A 21,980-nucleotide genomic window follows, 5' to 3' on the forward strand; every position below is an offset into this window, starting at 1 on the left:
AACCCAAAATAAAAAAAAAACAAACAAAAAACGTAGAACCATGACATATAGTATCCTTTGTACTTTTTCACTTCTTACCTCTATTTTGGACTTAATAACATTGATTTCTCTCTCCATCTCTTCATGTCTTCGAATAAGGTTTTCCACACTTTCAACATCTTTCCCATAATCCAGTGCTTGTATCAGGACACTCTGAAGGGGTACAGGAAGTGTAAATGGTGACAACACAAAGAAGAAGGGTAATATTTTACTTCTATCAAATTGCTTCCTTATTCCCTTCTTTTTATTGCCATTGGAATGCTTTTATTGTCTTTTTAAGTATCTATAAAGCTCTTTATGTCTGCACTCTCAACAGAAATGGAACAAGAACTTTGAATATTCACAGATCTACATAAGATCTGGGCATTCACATGTTAAACAGAAAGGCAGGAATGCTTCCCTACACTTCTCAACCTTTATTTTCTCTCTCTCTCTCTCTCTTTTTTCTTTCTCCCCCCCACCCCCCACACATAGCTCAGAATAGCCAAATATTTCACATTCAGTTGTGTTGCAGAAGCTTGCAAGAGCTGTGTTTCGCAAAAATGTGGAAAAAAAGTTAATATTCAGAACTCTATCACAAGTGAAATCACAGACAATAAAGGAATACATTCATAAAAGTTGTTACAAAAATTTCAAACTAACGGTCTTGTAACCTGAAGTACTCCTGTCATATATTTGACTACTGGCTTACAGTTCAATAAACAGTATTTGTTATATCCATGAAGTCATTAATTCTTATATAAGTCGTCTTCTATTAATCTCAAAATTATAAACCAGAACAGGCATTTGTACCATATGAAAAAAAAAAAAAAAGAAAGAAAGAGACTTTTATAGAACTTATCAAAGTTGCATATTTGCCTACATTGCACAGCAGGGAGCGATGAGCAGTTAGTGCTAAACAAACTAGCTTTGAATTTGGAACACTGGAAGTTGCTACATCCAAACTAAGGGCATAACTAATTCAGGTCAAGTTCTATGGTAGTTCATCTAATTTCTGGTATTCAAAACTCACTTTGAAATTTACCATTTTAGCCTTGAGTCACTTAAGGACTAGTAATCTGCAATGTGTTTAACATCTTCCTGCAGACTTGATACATAGACAACTGTCAGGGGCTACTGCTAGATAGTCAGTATATCTTCAGTAATACAGATATCTGAGTTTATCACTCAGAAAACAGAACATTTTCCCATGTCAATTAATCCAAATCTGGGAACTCACCTTCTCAGTAATTCTCTCTGTGATGTCATCAATTTCTCTTATCAAGGCATGAATCTCCAGAGCTCCTTCTAATTTCCTCCTGTATGCATTCAGGTTACCATGGAAACTGTTCCACCTTTTATTGGAAAATAATATTTTGGGAGTATATTTCAGAGGTGAAAACTTCCACAACTGAGTTTCATAATCTCAGTTCTAAGGAAGAAAGTCTAGACTTCTGAGCTACATTGTGTATTGATCCTCAATTCCTCAAAATAGCAAATGCAGCATGAAACATCAGCCTGATGAAACTATCTGGCTATATTCGTTCCAGGTTTTTCAGGATGGCATAGAAAGTAAAAGCTACAAAGTCCTGACACAATTTCCTTAAATTATCTTAACTAGTGGACTATGAAGTAGCAGAAAGAATATGCACTTCACCAGGGCAACTTTCTGAACAGGTAGAAGTGCCTTAGCTTTATGAACATAGTCTGTAAAACGCAGTGAAAAAGCTGTTTGCCTCCAAGGACAGAAATGACTTTGGTCCTGCAGGACAAGAAATCCTCTTGGCTAACTGCTCTGAAATCTTGAAAGGCAGCTATGGTGCATGAAGTCTGGTAGTCATGATGTTAAAAAAAAACACACATTACTCCACTGAGCCCAGCCCACCAAAAACACCTCATCCTACCTTTCTGTTTTCATTTTATGTAGAAGATTTAAAAGCATACTCACTTCTCATTGAGCTGCTTCCGGCGCTGATATATTGTCTTTGTCTCTTCCTGGTTTTGTCTCTCCAGTTTCATGGCCAGGGCATTGATAGCCTTGATGTGAGCATCATCCACTGTTGTCTCCTGTAAAGTGAAGAAAGGACAAAACAACAATAGCAGTGACAAGCAAGATTTCTATCTCGCTACCAGAAATTTCAATCAGCTCTATTATCACACTTCTTATCAGTCCCAGATGAGCTGACAGTTCAAGCAAGAAAGGATGTTAATGATGATACACTATGTAATGATGATACACAGATTCAACAGTGATTTAGGACTATGTAAAAACTCTTAGAGCTTCTTTTCTAAGCCAGGCATTCCAGCAGGGGCTCATATGTTGAGGAAATGCAGCTGCTGGTTACATAGATGGCTGCAGTAAAACAGATGAGATGTGGCAGACTGTTCCTGCATCGAACAGATGAAAGACTTGTGGCTCTTAACCTTACATAGGCATCTGTCCAGAAGTTTGTTCCGCATCATGGACAACAGCCTTAAAACCTATACAGTCTAAAGAAACCAAATCATAAATTGGATAGTAAGATGTGTCACTGCTTTTCCTTTAAAAGAAACAACACTGCATAATGAAAGGTATGCGAAGCCTTCCAATTTTCTTCCCAAGTAACATATATACCACAGGAAGGATAAAAGTTGCACATTGCAAATATATCTTCTGGACTATAATGGATAATTCTTTTCAAGCATGATGGATAGTCAACACAGAATACTGCTCCAGGATTCAAAAACATTTTATATTTTTGCAAGACCAGTAAATCAAAGGCTTAAAGGGGAGACATTAATCACTGGAGTAATAGAAGCACAGTTGCCAGATGCCAGCAATTTTTTAATAGAAATATTTATTCAAACTGAATTTTATTTATGGTACATTCATACCAAGATGTCTATTTCCATATGTACTTCAGTATTACGAACAGCCACAAAGCAAACAAGATAAACCAGTAGACAGCCACATATTGCTTCTTCAGAAACCTCAGCCTCCTCTCCTGGGAGCTAGCAACACAATGTAACAGAGTCTGAGTAGAAAACTTCGCAACCGTCAATGTGGGATAGTCGATCCCCACTCTGCTCTCAGATTTGTCTAGTGGGGAAACCCAGACAAAATGGATGCGCACACTGTGCCAAGACCAGCCTGCTTCTGTTTGGATCGCCCTATAAAGCACTGTATATTCAAGCACCAGCTATGAAGGCATCAGTCTCAGTAGTTTCCTGTAGGAATCACGTTTAAAGTGGTAAAGAAGCAGTGCCTAGAAGCAGGCAGTGTTGAAGACCAAGGGCATATAAGATCTACCTTATTCAGTGGAAATACTTCTTTTTTCAGTCTTATACAGTTCCTGTCTCTATCCTTCTTTTTTGCTGGTACAATCCATAGCAGAACTCTTAGCTCACAGTTCAGCTGGTGTAGACTGAAGGGTGAATGAAGGTCACTTCACTTCCCTAATTCCATGGTGCTAAAATTCAAGCGTTTTGGCTTTCTGACCAGATCTAATGTTGCAGAAAATCTTGCTGGGTTCTGGAAATGGGAGCTCAGAGTTTTCCCCCAGGTGTCATGCATATCTATGCTTTTATTTTGCATAAAAGAAGATTGTCTTCTTCAGCTAATAGGCATCAGAAAGAGAAGATGGGAGCTGGCAATACAGTAACTGGCAAATAGTATAAAAGGTAAACAGAAAAAAGAGAATATTATGAGTGCACATAGAAGTAAACCTCACTCATGAAGTTCTAATTGGCCTAATAGTCCAGACTACGAAGTATGCACAGGGATCTTTCCTGTGTGACACGGAAACCTGTTTGTCCACATCTGTGTAGTTCATAAAGAGAGAAGGAGAGGCTACTACAAATATATTGTCTTGATAGATGGTCTCACACCTTTCCCAGAGGGAGCTGAAGATCATTTCAGTAGCTTAGGAGGTGATAATGCTTCTTACTTCCCCGATCTTTCATCTTACAGTAATGGAATTGTATTTACTATCCAAATAAGCTAAAAAGTTAACTGCTGCTTCTAGCATCACAAGCTATGTGGAAACAGGCAAGGAAAACATCTCTTACCCCCGATGTTGCTCCACGGAACTCATTTAGCTTTTTCATGAGCTGCAGACAGTGCTCATAGTCATTTCCCACATCACCTATGTTAATCATGACTTCCTGAGGAAAGAAGCAGCGGTAGACAAACATTCAGGTGAAGAATACAAGAATATAACGCATTCCAATGCTTACGGTGCTGCAAAAAGTTCTGTGATTCTCTCTGTGAATCACTGACCTACAAATTCTGAAGTAGTCACTTCTGATCTTTAAGATAATAATACTTAGGCCCAATTCCTTTTCCAATCTATTACTGAATATGAAACAGCCTCCAAATGAAAACTTAGTGGATTAATGACTCTTCCTACAAATAGAAACTTGCAGATTTGACAGACAATGAAACTGAATGTCAGTTGCCACATGCTTGAAGTCCCTTCTATTCTAGTGTACTTTTAGGTCTGTTTTGACAGAGACACACGAGAATAATAATCACAACTTCTTTATGTGCACACTTTACGTGTGATGTGTTAGTACCGTTCAACCAAATTTGGCACAGAAACTCTCTAGAAAAGTTTTAGAATCTGTTGAATTATTCCTTCCATCTTGTTTGCAGAGCACATCATGATTCTCTCATGAAGAAGGCCCTAAGAAGGCCTGGAGGTTGATACGTATCACACATTTGTTGTGATATAGCAAGTCACTAGTGTGCTGCTTTGTTTAAATATTAGAGTTAATTTACCTTTTCTCTGATCCAGGCTTCCACCTGGTCAACTTTCTGAAGAAATTCCAGGAAATCCCGACTATCCTCCAGCATTTTTCCACGGGCAGCAACAGCTCTTTTTAGCTTCTCCCAACGCTCCTGAAGCATGCGGACCTGATGGCGGATCTCCCCTGATTTTGGGTGGCCCCCTGAAACCAGGGCTTCTCCTTTCTTTGCATTCAGGAGAGGGAATTAGATATGAAGGTTACTACTGACTTCTCATGTCAATACTATGTTATAAGACTTCTCAAGGACTACTACTTTCCTAACCTGCACTGCACAATGACTTACTAATTTCTCAGGTCCCAAGTAATACAGCTCAGTTGTAATGCTCTTACATCTGGAAGCTAATCAAGCACACCAGATTTGAATATTCACCTGCCAAGGATGACATTCGTGGAGTGAGAGCACAAGAGAGGCATTATGGATGATTGTACCCTTCAACTATATGATTTGCCCATGTTCAGTGAGTTTGTTTGGCAACTGAGCATGAAATCCTATTTACTTTTTGTGGAAGTAATCAATTCTGCAGTTGTGATTCGCAGGGAGAAGCTGGTCATATCTTTCTCTTTGGACAATAACAAAAGATGAAAGTCTTCCTGGAAATTAAGGAATCTCTCTGTTTTAAATTAATGGGATTCCATTTCCATGGCATAGTAACTGGATTCTCGTCATATGAGTAGAAAAAATGATAAAGAGATGGTGAGGAAGCTATCCATCCTTCTTATTCCATCCTAGATAACCTGTAGTGATCTGTAAAAACACTATCAGAGTGTTAGTGTTACCTTATTAACAGCTGTGATGATTTCTTCATTTGCTAGAATCTCTGCCTCAAAGACCTGATGCTTCTGCAGCAGCTTCATTTTGTCCTGCAGATTGCTGGGATCTTGTATGGAAGGATCCTCTAGCTTCTGCATGCGCTCACTGATCCAGTCTTCTGCCTGTAGCAGCATGAAGCACTCAAGTTAGCATGACAACTACATGCCATCCTGGGGTCTCCTCCTAGTACATTGTTCTATGAAGTTTCCTATCCCTTGGCTCTTCAGTTTCTGAACTATTCTACTTGAAAGGAAATAAAAGCAGGTAGAAATGAAAATAATTTTTATTTAACAACTGGAATAATAAAAAAAATTCCTTGAAAGCAAACACTTTGCTGCTACACTTCATAACGCTTGAGATATTCTAATCAGGAACATCACATTTGGACCACCAGCTGAATCATGAAGACTAATAATATAGTAGTAGTAATGTAATGAAGACTAGTAATGTAAATGTTACACATTTCTCCTAAGAAATTCTTTCTTAGGAGGCTTAAACTTATGTAGAAGGAAATGGACAACAGGATAGTGACTTTTCCACATTTTTTTAATAGTTTGCTAAACTTACTCACTTTGCATTGACACAAATATCCTCTGTCCATCAAAGCACACAACTGAACATTTGACATACACTGTAATTGATTCCGCTGTCCTCAGACCACTTCAGTGACTACAGCACAGCAAACTGAAGAGCAGCCTTATCAGTTTCAAAGCATCTTGGCTGTCCTTGTGATACTGCACTACATACAAGAGCTGACAACTGGAAGATTTTCTCAGTTAATTAAAATTTTTAAGTATTACTTCAACTGCTGAAATTTTACAAACTAAAAATTGTTTTCACTAGCAGCACATTCCCCTGAAACCATTTCCCTCAAAAGTACAGCTAGAGATTCAAAGAGCAGTCTTTTGCCTTATGTCAAGGTTGCCCAGGACAGCAGTCATCTGCTGTTTTCATTTCTGACACCCTTACAAGCTAGGGCCTTCTCCCATTACCCAGCCACATACTAACGCTTTGAGGTCACTTAAACTGACTTCTCATTTGAATGAGAGAGACTCATCTGTGCAGTTAGACTGGGAAACTAATGTATTCCCTGCACACAACCTCTCAAAGGGTGATTCCTCACCTATTTTCTAATAATAGGCAAGGGCTTTATGGCAAACTGAATAAAACTATTAAAAAAAAGACACATCTGCACACTTATTGGCTTAATTTATTCTCACTTTACTGAAGACAAGAACAGTGAGTCTAGTGCTATACTCACTGCAGGTACATGAGAACAGTCTTATTTCAATGGGACTCATAAAAAAAAAGTGGGCTTTATCAATTTAGAAATCTATGTTTTCAAAATGTATATGATTTTTTATTAACAGAAGTATTTCAAGCATACACACAAAAAACTGTTTGATCAGTGGAAATTACTTTAATTATGGAGTAAGAATTTTCAGGGGGGTGGGATCTGTACTATCACTGGAATCACAGAATTGAAGGGGTTAGAAGGAACTCCTGGAGATCATTAAGTCAATCTACCCTGGTAAAGCAGGTTCCCAAGAGTAAGTTACACAGGATAACATTCAGACAAGTTCAGAATACCTCTAGAGAAGGAGACTCACAATAAATAAGAATAAGCAATGACCTCACAGATTGCACAACTAAATTCAAAACTCATCTCTGCAGTTTAATTCTCCTCTGGGGCTTGTCCTCATAAATGAACTCATACACACCCAGAACATCATTAAATTTAAGTTAAGCATTCAATTCAACCAAAGAGGAAGAGAAATATTACTGTAAGATTTTTTTTTTTTAATTACTTGGTGGCATTCACATTCTGTAGCAGTAGGCAATGACTTTAGATTGACAGACTAAATGAGTAGTTACTTTGAGAGCAAAAACTCTCTACAGAACTCTTGGCTGAATCAATGCAGAGAAATTCCTCACTATACAGAGCCATATGCTGTGTTGTATGTTATTCACAATGATGGAATGAAGGAGGACCCCAGTCCAAGCACTGATTTGACAATTATAGATAGATGGGAAGCAATTAAGAAGCATTTTTAGTGAAGAGGTTGACTGTATCTCTAGGATCACATGACGGTTTCCTCCAGTAGAGTGGATGTTAGCAGGTATGTGACCTCTTTGTCAGAGGTATAGCGTTCTTTTAAAAATTAGCACTTTTAAAAGTTAGCACTGTGCAATGCACTGTCCATTCCATCCACTTCTAGGCCACAACGTGGACCGACTGTGATTGGTGAACTGGTTCATGTGGTAGAAAAGGTATGGCTAAGTAATACAGGTTAATATTTGACTGTGTAAATAATTCCTAATAAAGTTTATTTTAAAAAGCAGAGTGCACCTCTGGCTCATCAGCGCAGCCAAAGAAGAGGATATTTAAATATTTGATCATTACTGGGGGAGCTCTAAATATATTTTGTTATAAATGGAATTTACTAGCTATTTATTTATTTATTTATTTTAAAATTTGGTTGTTAGAGGTTGGTTGAGGAAGTGTAAGAATGGTCTTTGCTGACAACCCTAATTTGAACTGCATCAGGACAAGTGCCCTTTTTGTGGAATGGGAGGTGACAAGTACCTGCAGCTTTTCTTTAAAACATGGAGAATGTTCCAAGGGATGTAGCAACAGAAGGGCTTATCAGGCCAGCAAGAGTGTTTGCAAATGCCCTTTCTTGTCTATGTGCTGTTGCCTATGTCAGCACATTGGATGTTAAGACATTTTTCAGTCACATGCACTGTGCTATCCTTAGAAAATCCAACCTGTTATATCTTCCCAACCGCTGTGCCAGGAACAGAGCTGCTTGGTTACAAGACTATGGCCAGAACTGGATACAGGCTAACCTAATCTGCAGATACATGTTTATCGAAGCTGAAGAACTATACTTACTTACAGAACTGTTTTGAAGACTTTCAATAAGCATCCACTGGTAGAGCATAGCGCCCTTGCCATATTGCTTTCCACACTGCATTCACTCTGCCTAAAACACTCTTTCTATCCCGCTAAAGGAAGCATAAAGCAGTGGCTGGCAGTTACTTTTTGATTAGTTTTATTTTATCAAGACTCCTGATGCGTAAAGAAGCTCGAATGGTCACAATCCCACAACAATGGCACGTATAGTAAAAACAATGGTGTTGGCTCACCTACCACATGAATGTAGCAGTGAAGCAGTTGCCATCTCAGAGTAAATTATCAATTCAGCTAATCTCTGGCAAAAACAAGCACTCTATCCAACAGATGTAAGCAGTTCCCCATTCTTCCACTCCCACCCTCGTCTAAATTGCTTACCTCTGCCAAGTTCTGATAGAAAAGTGCCAGAAGAAGGGCGGTCTGCAGCTTTTCTCTCCTGCTCTGGGAGAGATTCTTGATCTGCTGCTTCCTTTGAAGAATGGTGTTCAGTTTGTGCTGAATCTGTATCCCATCCAATCCACCATCCTTTTCTAGCTTGTTTGCTTGTTCTTGAAGAGACATCATCTGAGAAGGCAATAAATCTGAAGTCAATTAATTGCTTTCAAGTGATGTTAAAGAAATAAAACTTCAGGCTAATTTCCATACCATTTTTTGCTGGAAGAAGCAAAAAAAAATGTTAGGGACAGGTTAAACAGCATTTCCCCCACAGTGCTCCCTGCCCAGTACTACAACATACCCACTATCTCCTTATCATTTGTTACTTTAGCACACTGTGATTATTTAGATGAAATAAAGCTGTGGCTACTGGAGTCCTTTACCCACCGATCAGGTGGTGCAAGGAGTCATGGAGCAAGCCTGGCACTTATGACTGCCTGGATTTTATTGTTTTGTGGAAATCAGGTGTTGGGAGGTAGCTCTCAACCCAACAATAAATCTGCCAGGGAGGAGGTACAGGGCTGGGAGCTCATTCCATCTGGAAAAACAGGCACAGGCCCAGGTTTCAGAGCTTAGCTCTAGCATGGGTGAAATACAGCAGCTGGCCATCAGCCAGCCAGATTCTTTTAGGTGTGGGTGAGCAATCCAGCTTCAATTCCACAGATGCAAAAAGACTAGACAATTTAGTACAGACATTATATAATAAACATATATTTAAATAATTAGCAAAACATCAACTCTGACATACTGTATTTTACATGCTTCAAAAGCCACATTCTTTTTAAGAAAAAAAGGTGTTATGGTATCCATAACACAGTATGGTCTGCTTTAAATATCTTTTTTCCTCCTAAGTCCCAGTATTTGATTTTTCTAAGTGTTTTTTTCATCTACTTCAAGACAATGCAGACAAGACTTGGAAATGGATTGTTTAATACTTTTCTCCACTACCCTGTCTGTTATTTCACTAAGCTTCCCCATTTTTCTCTGATTCAAGCATATCAGGCACATCACATCTGTTGCCACATTAATAAAAAACAAACAGAATTATTCCAGTTCCTGTACTGGTAGAATATTCCTTATTGTTTACTGTACCTTTTCATCCTGTGATGCCAGTAGCTTCTCAAAAGCCTCATGTTTCCTAATCAGTTGCTCTACTTCATCTACAGAGCTTCCAAGGTCACTGCTTTTCAAATAAACCTACAACAAACATTTAATATTTCACTCACTTGATTAAACATCACATAATCCCAATTCATAAATATGAGAAGGGATATTAGCTCTACAGCACACTTGAGAGGAAATAAAAGGAAAAGAAGGCAATTCAAACTGGAAATGAAATAGCAGAGCTTTATGGTCTTGAGTAAGAGAGATACAATAGCAGGTCTTACTATGTAAACTGGCCTGTCTCTGCTTTCTCTAAATCACAAAGCTGGTAAATTCAACAGCCATTCTTGTAATCCAAAACCAGATCAACACTGCCATGTCTGATGTGCCTTATAGTTTCTTCTTAGAATACATCCCACAACACAGACTTTATAGCCTCCTTTGGCAATTTATTGCACTGCTTCATTACCATCACCATTAACAAGATTTTCCAAGTACATAACCTGAAAATGCATTGCTAATATTACATTCTGCCCTCTTCAGCACAGAAAGAAAATAATTTCTTTTACATTTGCTTCAGCTTTGTACATTTTTGTAGGCTCACATAGGCTTAATAGGTATTTCTATCATCTCTTGCTAAAACTACACTGGAGCAGATCAATCATTCCACAGATGCTGTGTCTCCTTGACTTCTAATTATTCTCATTGCTCTCCCCTGAATCTTCTCCATTTCCACTTATTTTGAAATGATGTGCCTACGATTTGATGCAGTACTTGGCTGAATCAGCCAGAATGAAGGTAGCAGAGAGCTTACTTCTGGTGCCTTTCAAAGTGTAATCACGCAGTTGTGTATGGTGCTTATCTTTTACGCAATACCTTGAACTCAAATTCACCTTGTAAACGGCATTAAGTTTCCAGAATTTTCTTAGAACTGCTATAAGACCAGTTTGTTTCTGTCCTGTATTTGTTCAGCTGATTATTTATGAAAAATATCGTATGATTCTATGATCCTTTGATAATGCTGTACCTGAAACAAGCATATTAGATCTTCTATTTTTTCATGCTGCGTTTCCAACTGTCTGGCATTAATTTTATCTACTATCATGTCAGTCTCTGAGGTAGTAAGACTGTAGTCTAAAAAAAAAATTAATCAGTTTTAAGGAAACTGCTTTACTAGTCACTTAAATGCTGTTATGACATTTTCTAACAAATCCCTGTGCATCGCTAATGCACCGCTGTGCTTGTTGACTCCTTCCTGATGTTAAGAAAATTGGTTGCACAATTACATCTTCCATGCATTCTGTCTCTGGGGAATCTTCTGAAGATGTTTCCTAGGCACATTTTACATGCAATGGAATCCACACCCACAGCACCAACAGGCCCAGGCAGCCCCGACCATTCTCTGAATGCCCTCCAGCCCCATCTGGGGGCCCCACTGAGGCTCTGCTCTGGCCTCTGCCTTGTCAGAGCTACGCTGAATGGAGGCCTGAGCCTGGCTCTCCTGGATGGACTTACTTGCTTCTTCCTCTCCTGGATGGCACTTGCTTTATCACCTTCATCTCCAGCTGGTGGATGGAACTTGATAATGCCATTCTGCTTGGCCTCTGTGGCTTAGAGGACTTACTGCTAGACTTAAGTCTGACTTTCTTGTTCATTTTTGGGAGTTAATGAGTGAAATATTTTGCGTGTAGAGAAAAATGTACAGAAGAACATTACGCCCAGACCAGATGTTCAAACTGTTCTGTACTAATCCGAGCAGAGTATCAGAAAAGACATGAGTAAATCCCAACACAGTAATCATTGTCAGGAAGAGGGGAAGGCCGTGTAGAATAGATCTACGTTTTTAAGAAGTCTAGCCCATGAATATTAAATACAATTCCAACCAGAATGCAGGTATTTTGTCACTGAAACTTTAATCCTTTGATCTATCTAATCAAGTGTACAAACTTATGAGATATTGGTTTTTTAGAGTGTTTTTGTGTTTGGTTTGCTCTTGTGGAAGAAAAACTCCATGCACATCTGTTTGCTCTATTGCTGCATTAAGCCACTTATAATTGGCTTCCATTTCTACTCTGCTGTTAGCTGACACAGAAACAAAGCTATCAGCTGATGCTTGGCACTTCTGTTTGTTGTATATAAACACAGAGCCACATACTGCACCCTCTACATTCATGTTTTGACAGCTCCTTTAAAGACAACGTAGTTTCTCTACCTTATTTTGTGGATTATTATTATTTCTGGTAAAAAAAAAAAAAAAAAAAGGATTTACAAAGGAAAAAGAAAATCATTACAATTTTCCACATATCACTCCTTTATTTACCAGCTGTTAGCAGTGGAGCTACAACATTCTACACAAAAAAATTGCCAGCAGTTTTCCTGCTCTTATAATCTACGGTGGAAGAAAAAGCAAAGGGACATCTGCTGGTAAGGACGGTTACTTTCCTTGGAAAAGGAAGACATTTGAGAGCAGGGGTGTGGGACAGTGAGTCATAATCAGCTGCCTCTGACTGCTCGGTGTCTTGCTCCTACTGAAAATCACTACGCACGGGTAATACATTCAAGCCCCATTCCCTGAGCTCCCAGAGCAGTGAAAAAAGTGCTTCTGACATTTGAGCAGGCCCCCAGAGTAGAAGCTCATGCAAGTGGGCTTGAGAATCCATATTTTAATACCGAAAAAGAAAACTGTTACAAAAGAAAAGTGGCTGCACACATTGCAGGAGAGGCAATTGCCATGTGATTAGAAGAAGCCAGTACCAGCAGCACTAGCAGTGCTACTTGGAGAGCTGATGAGATAAAAACTTTTCATTTGTCTTGTAAACAGAAATCTTATTACAGAAATTGCTAGAATCAGAACAGCAACAGTTTTTCATTTAAGTATTTGTTATATCAATCTTAAAGCAGAACAGAAACTAGCTCACACAATATGATGTTGGCCCTTGGCCAATTACATCATTTTCTGGCATAGGGAATGGCTTCAGACAGGTCCCCAAACTCCTACTCTGAAAGTGACGTGTTAATTTCACATACAAAAACATTGCATAGCTCTCCTCAGGTAACCTACCAGGGCCTCCCACAGCACACAGCAGGTATAAACTTTCTTTCAAGTTTGTTTCCATTGTGAATCATGGCCCATCATCAAGAATCTAATTCTCAGCCGCAAAAAGCACCAGAGACCTGACCACTCACTATACAGTTGACTCATTTTTAACTGAAGACTTTGCAAAGATGCTTAAAACCACAAAATAGACGTGGCCCTTTCTGATATTTGAAACAGAACATGTAGCGAATAGCCAAATTATTAACAATGCAAAGAACATAAATGAGGTTTTATCTCTACTTCAAGTGGAGTTTTTCACTATTTCTGAGCTCACTGCATAGATTCAGGCATATTGTTGTGATAGAAACTCTTCTTTATGAGCTAACACAGAATTAAATGCAAAGTCCATCTCAAAAAATACATTCATTTGATGTAAAATAGCACTATATACACAGTTATGTGGCAGCACAGGCCAGCTCTGCTTTTTGGAAAAATACTAAATGAAACAATAATACAGACATATTGGAAACTGAGACAGCCCTGAAGAAATTTGGCTTCCAATAAATGTCATTTTCATTTCTCTAGAAGAAAAAGTATTTTAAGTATTTCTGTGAATCCACTCCCTTCTCTTGCTTCTGCTCTTCACAATACAGCAAGCTTAACATATTTTGCCCCCCACTGCCTGCTTGGGGCTTGCTGCTGAGATGGCTAGAACTCCACTGAAAATCTTTCAGCTCTAAGCATGTACTAAAGGCTAGTATTACTTCCAGACTTAAATGCCTTCACTTGAAGGGTGTAACTCAGTCCAAACTCTGCCCAGAAAAATGATAACAACAAAGTTTGATTTTATCTTCTTCTGATAAAAGTAAATAAATAATTATAAAAAAGAAATAATGGAGAAAAAGTTTTAGCAAAGTAAATACATATGCTTAATACAATGATTACATATTGTTCACAACTAAGTAATACAGTACCTTGTCATAAGTGGAATAAAACACACTAAGTTGCTTCTAAAAAATGCATGCATACACCTTTTCTATCAAACTGACATCACTGTATTGTTGGCCACTGATCTCACAGAACAGGTCTGGAATTCTAATGTTAAATGTATTTAAGAATTTTCTTCCCTCCCACCACTGCATGCTGTTCATGCATTATCTGATTCTGGAAAGGTAAATGGGAGAAATACAGAAACCAATCAGTGTTTGTTTTCCTGTAAGTGCTACCATCCCATCTATCAAAATTTCCAAGGTGTTAGACAAGAATCATATGCTCTTACAATTTTTACTTATAAAACATTTGTCTGGAGGCAGATTAAATTCCTCTTAAAATCTCCTTAGTTGCACTGCTGCACAGTTTCTGGGATACCTAAATCTGACAAGCAGTGGAGACTAAATTCCCATTTTTCCCCCCAGGAAAAGGTGATATCCCCCTTTTTCTAAGGGAAAAAATATTTTCTTCCCTCGTAATTAAATTGCAACTGTTTTTTTGAAAACAAGGATTACTTCAAAAAGTTTACAAACCCAAGTATTAACCATTTAGAAATACAACACAATTTGACAAATGAGAAAATGAAAGCAATAGGAAAAAAAAAAAAAAAAAAAAAACGTAAGAAAAACTACACTGTGGATTTGTCCCATGTCCCAGACTGACTGTCAGAGAGGAAGACCAAATTTTGGCTTCAATGTCTTGAACCTTAAAAACGCTGAGCACTAGAGCCCAATTATGCAAAACCTGTAAGTAGATGCACAGAACTGTGCACGTCAAGTTGACAGTAGAGCTCAAATGGTTAAAATGAAACATTTATCAAGAGCTGGATCAGATCACAGTGCTCAGTTTCATTTAGGAAGGATGAAGAGGCATCTGCAGTCTTGATGACAGAGAACAAAAGTTGCTTTCTGGTTGCCCCAAAAGTCATCCTCAGCTAACAGGAACGTGGCAGGAAGCATACAAGAAGGAATCCACGTGGTTCAATTAATGCAACTTAAAACTTGTGTTTGCAAATGTTCCTAGAATGGAATGGAAATCTTCACCACTTTCCTCCCAGAACCAATGTTGACAGCGATAGACGGACACCAGGAGCCTTCTGCATGTCTGTGAGCTGAAGACATTGTATGAGTTGGTATGTTTGGCAAAAGGTCTTCAGGGCATACACTATCTAGGCTGCATGTTTCCTGAGATCTCAAACCAGATCTTGCCCATGGCTGTTGGGTAGAAAGCAATCCTGAACAGCAAACTGGATTCACTGATAAAGAGAGGTCAGCCCCAATCCCCATTGGATGAAGAGGTGGACCAGTTATACCTGCATCATGTGTTTTGATAAAGATTGTTGGACTTGGGCTCCTCCTAAATTCTCTTACCACTTGGATAGGCATTGCAGTCCAAGGAGTGGCAAGTATCAAGGTGATTTTGGAAACCTTGTGGTGAGCAGGTGTTAGCCCATCGCATTGAGTCTTCCCAAACTCTGGTTTTGATGAAGCATGGTTCTGAAAGACAATCAGCTCTGGACTTAAATCCCTGCTTGTGACTTCATTCCCAACAGCAGTATTTTCTCTTCCAGTCAGTGCAGCTGGGGACAGCCAGATATCTCTGGAGACAGTTTCCTGGGGAAAGCTAGGATACTTAGAGGAAGTCACATGAAATTGTGTGATTTGAAGAGCTGGAGACCCACCTGAAGGGAAGCTGGCTTTTGGTTTCTGGGATCCTGTTGACAGACCAGCTGGAGTTTCAGGCAGCTTTTCTAATTGTGGCATGAGAAGACTTGAATGAACATGATTGCTTGCGTGAGAATCTGCTCGAAAAGGCTTTACTGTTAAGCTGCATGTTGAAATGTAAAGCTTCATTGAAGCATGGAGATCTTGCATTTGGACATTGCACTGGCTACAGCCTTGCTGGAGTGGGAAAGAATCACAATGTTCCAGGGATGCATGCCGATTTTTGCTGCAGAGTGTTGAAACATCTGGAATAGCAGATAGGTCAACATTCAGACGTGATGTCCAGCTTGGTGGAGCTTTGCAGGAAAGAACATCAGAGGGCAAAGATACAGCAAACTTCAGGGGATTGTTTTTTTCAGAAGAAAAATGAGCACTTTTATCTCTTTCTGAATATTGCTTGTAAGATGCAGGTGTTGACCAAGTTCCAGAACCTCCACATTCACGTCTCTGGGGGTCTCTGGGAGAACTGGACCACCTGGATATCCTATCTGAAAGATCTGCACAGTAACTAGTGTTCCCCAAACCTTTTCTCCGGTCTGTGTGTTCCAGGACGACATCTAGCCTCGAACAGTAAGCTCCAGAAGACACACTGCTTGGTGATGAGCTGGCATTTCCTTGAGCGATCTCTGCAACTGATTGACCAGTGGGAGGATGCCTTGCTGCTGGTGGCATCTTTTGGAAAGGCCTGTCTTGCACAATAGATTCAAAAGGAGGAGGTGGGGTCATTCTGCTGGGAGATAGCATCACTTCCGCAGTAGAGACATAGACAGGTACTGATGAAAGATTGCAGCGATGGTTCCTGCATGACATTCTGCAGCTTAGTCCTAAACGATGCAAAACCAAAGCCACAGAAACTTGCCTTTCTCCCTCTTTTTAAAACCAACTCCTACTCCTTTTTCCTTTGGTACTGGAAATTTCCATTCTTCTTCCGAAGCAAAGGAATGAGAGGTTAATATGCATTCTCCGGGGAAAAAAAATGGCAAACTAAAAAAATCCGCATTCAAAATAAAATAACACAGCTCTTCTAGTACTGCTACCACCACCTATCACGTCTGCAAAGTGATACGAGAGCAGGATGGGCAGAAAGATAAATTACAGAGCATGAGGCTCTGCTCCCTGAGTGTTCTGACAGTGAGACTGCAGACGGAGTAGGAGGGAGCCAAAAATGCTTGCCAGAGACAGTCTGTGTACTTGCTGCTATTTCATTTGTGGAAAAAAAAAAAAGGAAAGCAGCTAACCTGAGCAAGGCATCTGCTGCTGTGAAAAGGTTAGAAAAGAGCAGAATGCGCAGGACACTGCTGCTGCTCAAAGCAAAAGTGACTTTTTCTTTCTTCTCTGTTTCAGCTGTTGCTTGTCTGCACTCTGAATGGCAAGATCTCAGTTTGCTGGTCTTCGGAGAGTTTCCTACAACAGTTCCAAGCAATGGCACAACTGAATTCATAATTAAAAAAAAATATAAAAGATAGATGTTTGCATAATTTTCTCCACATGTGCTCTATTTTCTTTAGCATAGAACAATCCTAGACTAAATTCTGCAAAAATCCTTCGAAGGTTTAAGTAACTTGGATGTAATATAAGATGCTGGCTTGAAGTCAAACCAGTCACACTGGCACAGACAGCAAATGAGAAAGCAGTTCTCAGTAGCAGTTCTTAGTTTAAAACACTCATGTGTTGCCTTCTTTCTTCCTCCATTCCTCGCTGCTGAGAGAGACTTGGTCTAAAGCACATGAAGTTCTGGGAAAATAGGATCCAATAATTACGGGATGACAGGAACTGCTTTCTTACAGATGTAGAACAGTGAAATGCGTGTGACTTAAGTATTTCCTTGAACACAAAAGTCAGAAAAAAACAAGGGGTGGAGTCATTGCTTACATTTGTTTGCTTGAGAGGAATTCTTTTTGAAAGCATGTTTGATTCTGCCCATTCCGAAAGTAGTAAACGAGAGAATTCCCACTGGGGAAGTGGGGAGTCTTCAATAGATGTCTTAGCTGAATAATTTTTGACAGCACTTTTGAAAGGGATCCTCCTGCCTATCTCCCTAGGGAGAAAATCTGAGTCACTACGCAGCTATATTTTAACTCCAGATAGTAGTAACAGAGCTCCATCCAAATGTAACAGATTCCTCTTCCAATTGTTCTTAAATGTAAAGAAGTAAAATACAAACAGTGGTTAAGAAATCTCAGAACACTGAGTAATTACTGATTGATCCAAAGGGCAGATGCTCGCAGCCGCAAAAAAAACAGCAGTTCTCAGTATTCCTCCCTCATTCAGACCGGAATTTGGCAGCTCAGGAATAATCTGTTCAAAGAATTTTCACTCAGGGAGATGAGAGAATGAAAGGAATAGGAGATATTCTGGAAATACAGGAATTCCAGCTGTGGTGAGATTTCACTCAGGCTCAGGTCAACGCATTACATATTAAGGAAGAAGTAGAATTCAGAAGGCGTTTCTTCCTGTTCCTTCATGAATAGCAGCAAATGATCCTCTTCTTGCAATGATGATCTTTATGATCCCATTCCATCAATTCCTTTAAGATACAGTTTAATTCATGTGTATGTAGACTCTGGCTTTTTAGCAGTGTTAATAGGCTAAATTTGCATCCCCAGTAGATATACTCACTGTAGACTGACACTGCTTTGGACACTGAGGTGAACACCAATATTGAAACTCATCCTGAATGCATCTGATTGTTTGCATCCTTGGATACAAACAAATTCACCATCTCCTCTTCCCAGGTAATACCACTTTTACACATTTCCTAAGTTAAATTTGAGAGCCAAGCTGTAACAATCTTTTCTAGGTATCACAATAGATTGGTGATTGCAGGGACAGTATCAGAGAAGGAAGGGACATATGGCTGACTGTGATATTCAGATTATCAATATAGAAATCCATTGGTGTTTTGAAACTTCCCCAGTAAGCTGCAGGTAGATACTTCGTTATTGATTGCGATATCTGAGAAATTGTGACCTCAGTTGGAGAAGGTGGTGGAGGAAATGTATAGAGCATGCAGTGATGATAGTTCCTTTACTCTCTGTACCTGCACGTATAAGAACAGTTTGCCGTTCATGCTTCTGTGTTTATTTTGTTGCTGTTCTCCATGACCATAAAATAACATCTGTACAAAGGGATGCTGGAAGGAATGGCCCATCTACACCTTATTACTCCACCTTTTGAACACTTTTGAAGACAGTGAGAACAACTTAGGTACCCAGATCCTTGAAAGTTCTTACAAAAAATACTATTAGAGAAAGATTCTGAGAACAGAACTGCCCTTTATGTCCCTCAAGGTCACTGTCTTCATTCTCAGGTTTTGCTTGAGCTGAAGAAAACTGTGATAGATGTAGGCACTGTGTCTGATCCTACTTAGAAAATTCAGCAAGTCCATGATGAAAACCCTTTTTTATTGCAGTCCACCTCTCAGCATATGGCAATGATAAATTCATCTAGTAAAGAATTAATATGAACTGCAGTTTACCTGAATAAACTGCACTGGGGGCATAATGAAATTATCAGGTGCAACTGCTTTCATGTGAAAGTAATATAGTCTTTTGAAGCTGAGATTCACAACTCAGGGCAAGAAGAAACACTAGTCCATAGTAGCTATCATAATATTTACCTCTGAGATATGTACAGCAAAGCAAATGCCATGGTCACGGTTGCTCTATATACTGGCTGATCATATTTCACAATAAAAGAAAAAATACAGTTTCCAAAGTTTTTTGGAGTTTGCATTTCCCTGACAATGCTATCCATGTAGGAGTTTAGCATGGGTGTATCATGGCTTGGAAGGCAATTGAAAGAGATGTAATATTTAATTACAAAATGGCAAAATTTGTAACAACTAAACATTTTTACTTGGCAGAATCATGCATTATTTTATTCCAGAAACCTGAAACTAGGTGAAACTCTCTTAATATCATGTCTCAGCACAAAGTGAGAACGTAGGTTTTATTTGCCAAGTATGCTACTTGTAGGGAAAAACGAAGATTTGCATTTCTCACAAGCAATGAATTAGAAAGGATTCAAGCCCATATGCCCCAAAGAGTGGAGAATTAGTGCATGGCACAGCTCAGTGTCACTTTTCCAAAAAGTTTAGTGCCTGTGGCAAAACACAGGGGGAAAACAGAGGTCAGCACAAATCAAGTACCATTGTTTTGTGCTGCCAGTGGTCTTGGAGAATGAAGAATGATTTTTCCTTAATAGGAAATGATGCTGAAATACAACCTTCTTCAGCTTTGTTTCAACCCTTCAGTTTGGCAAACGTCAGCCCGTCAATGTGGTTTGCATGCTAAGCCTCAGCACAGTTACAGCAATCTATTATTTCATGAATTTGCCCATTGCGACTGGGAAGAACACTTGAATTCTTCACTCCCAGTTTTGCAACAGTGGATGTCAGAACTCAGGCTGGAACTGTTTTAGATAGTTCCCACAAATTCAGGAAAGTGCAAGAAAGACAAAACACTCTGATATTGGTGAGAAACATACTTCAAGTGCTGCAAATAATAGTACAAAGAATATCCTGGCTTTGCATTTACTACATCAACCCTTTATTTTCATGACACAAGCTCATCTTTCTCTGCTACATCAAAGATAAATGATTATTCCTCCTGGTCAGATTCTTTCATAGATCTCCTCACTGTTATCAACTCCCTTGCAAAAAAGAGAAGGCAGCTCCTATTCCTTGGTTAATTCACACTGTCAACATCAATTTTCCCCTAGTTGCATTTCCCCAGCACTAAACTTCAGCCTGAGGAGAGGGTTTCCAGCAGCACCTACAAATCTATTTGTCTTCCTTCAAGCCCTCTTTATTATTCCCCATTTTTCTGTGGCTTACAAAATAGCTTGTCAGTGGTTAAGCAGTATGCTGAGATCTAACTAAAGGAAACTAATACTGGACTGTTGTCTCCCTCTTCTGTCAAGGTTCTAATATGTTATTTCTTATAGTTATTTGGAATTACATAGCTTTGTAGCAAGGTGGAACTTCTAGTTTCTGTTTTCTCCCCATAAGAAAGTGTGAGCATGCTGGTAAATTGCTAGTCTCCAAGTGACGCTGCAACACAAATAACAACACAAGTGTGTTGTCTATACACAGACTTAAGGATTTTAAGTTGTAGATGCATAGTTATATCCCTTTTAACTTGGAAGAGTTAAAATGCTGAACAAGTCTAACTGCTCGTTTCAAGTGTACAATTCACATACCTCCTGTGAGTTCAGGAGCTTGTCCAGGTGATTCCAATCCTTATAGAACATTTGTTGTTGATGTATTTTGTCCAGCCACCTCTTCTTCTGTTTCCATTCACTGTACACTTTGTCCTTCTCTTCCAACAGAGCCTGTAGCTTCTGCTGAATCTGAACACAATTTCCAAAAATTCATGTTAGTCATTATACCTCATGGACCTGGACAAGGTGAGAGGAGAAAGATAATGTGGAGTCTTGGATAAACACCATAAATAGCACCAAAATTGTGAAACAAAGTAGAACAAGTTCCAGCACTTATATTTGGGTGGAGAGATAATTAGAGCGGTGTCTCGTTTCAGGTACAGAGGAATGATTGTTATAGCATATATAGCAGTCCAAGCCAAGAGCAAACAAAGGTAACTGTTTCTCAAGTGTATCTTCTGGAATCAATTCCAATCATGTTATCTTTATTAATAACAGTGCAATTAATAGCATTTAAAATTGGCATAGGAGAGATACTTACATAAATTAATGTCATAACTCATTCTGCTATATTCTGCCAATATGTCTCAATCTTAGATTTCATGTATTTTTCAGTTTCCAAACAATGCATGCCTACAGATCTTCTGTTACTGACTTTCTCTGCATCCTTCTACAGGCAAAGGACTTTTCAGTCAGGAAGACTCCAAGTTAGTTCAGTTATACATTACAACATTAGATTAATTTATATAGCTTGGTCAGTTGGGAGAACAGAATTCCAGTTTTCTGAATATACTCAAGAGATGTTATCAAATTGTTGTGGAGAAGTAAACTAGTAGCTACTGGGAGAGAAAAAATGCTGTAAGAATTTTAGGAGCCATTTGTCCTGAGTAAACTAGCATTTTGATTTTCATCTTCCATGTCTATGGATTTAATACATTAGCATAATTTCCTGTTACAGAAAATGCTCCAACTGGTTTTAAACTCTCTGATATG

At 39.0% G+C, this 21,980-nt stretch overlaps 1 protein-coding gene across 1 annotated transcript in view; it reads right to left on the reverse strand.

Annotated features, from left to right (window-relative positions):
- Positions 1 to 21,980, reverse strand: part of SPTBN5 (spectrin beta, non-erythrocytic 5) — a 93,322-nt gene that overhangs the window by 27,938 nt on the left and 43,404 nt on the right. Inside the window, 9 exon segments of the mRNA XM_042862479.1 lie at positions 79 to 192; positions 1,259 to 1,373; positions 1,967 to 2,085; positions 4,066 to 4,161; positions 4,778 to 4,969; positions 5,584 to 5,739; positions 8,913 to 9,098; positions 10,062 to 10,166; positions 21,027 to 21,176. Of these exon segments, the coding sequence (XP_042718413.1) occupies positions 79 to 192; positions 1,259 to 1,373; positions 1,967 to 2,085; positions 4,066 to 4,161; positions 4,778 to 4,969; positions 5,584 to 5,739; positions 8,913 to 9,098; positions 10,062 to 10,166; positions 21,027 to 21,176 (1,233 nt within the window).

Source organism: Lagopus leucura, unplaced genomic scaffold (genome assembly GCF_019238085.1).
Source record: "Lagopus leucura isolate 7727_CA_CO unplaced genomic scaffold, USGS_WTPT01 Super-Scaffold_1, whole genome shotgun sequence".
Classification (NCBI taxonomy): Eukaryota; Metazoa; Chordata; class Aves; order Galliformes; family Phasianidae; genus Lagopus; species Lagopus leucura.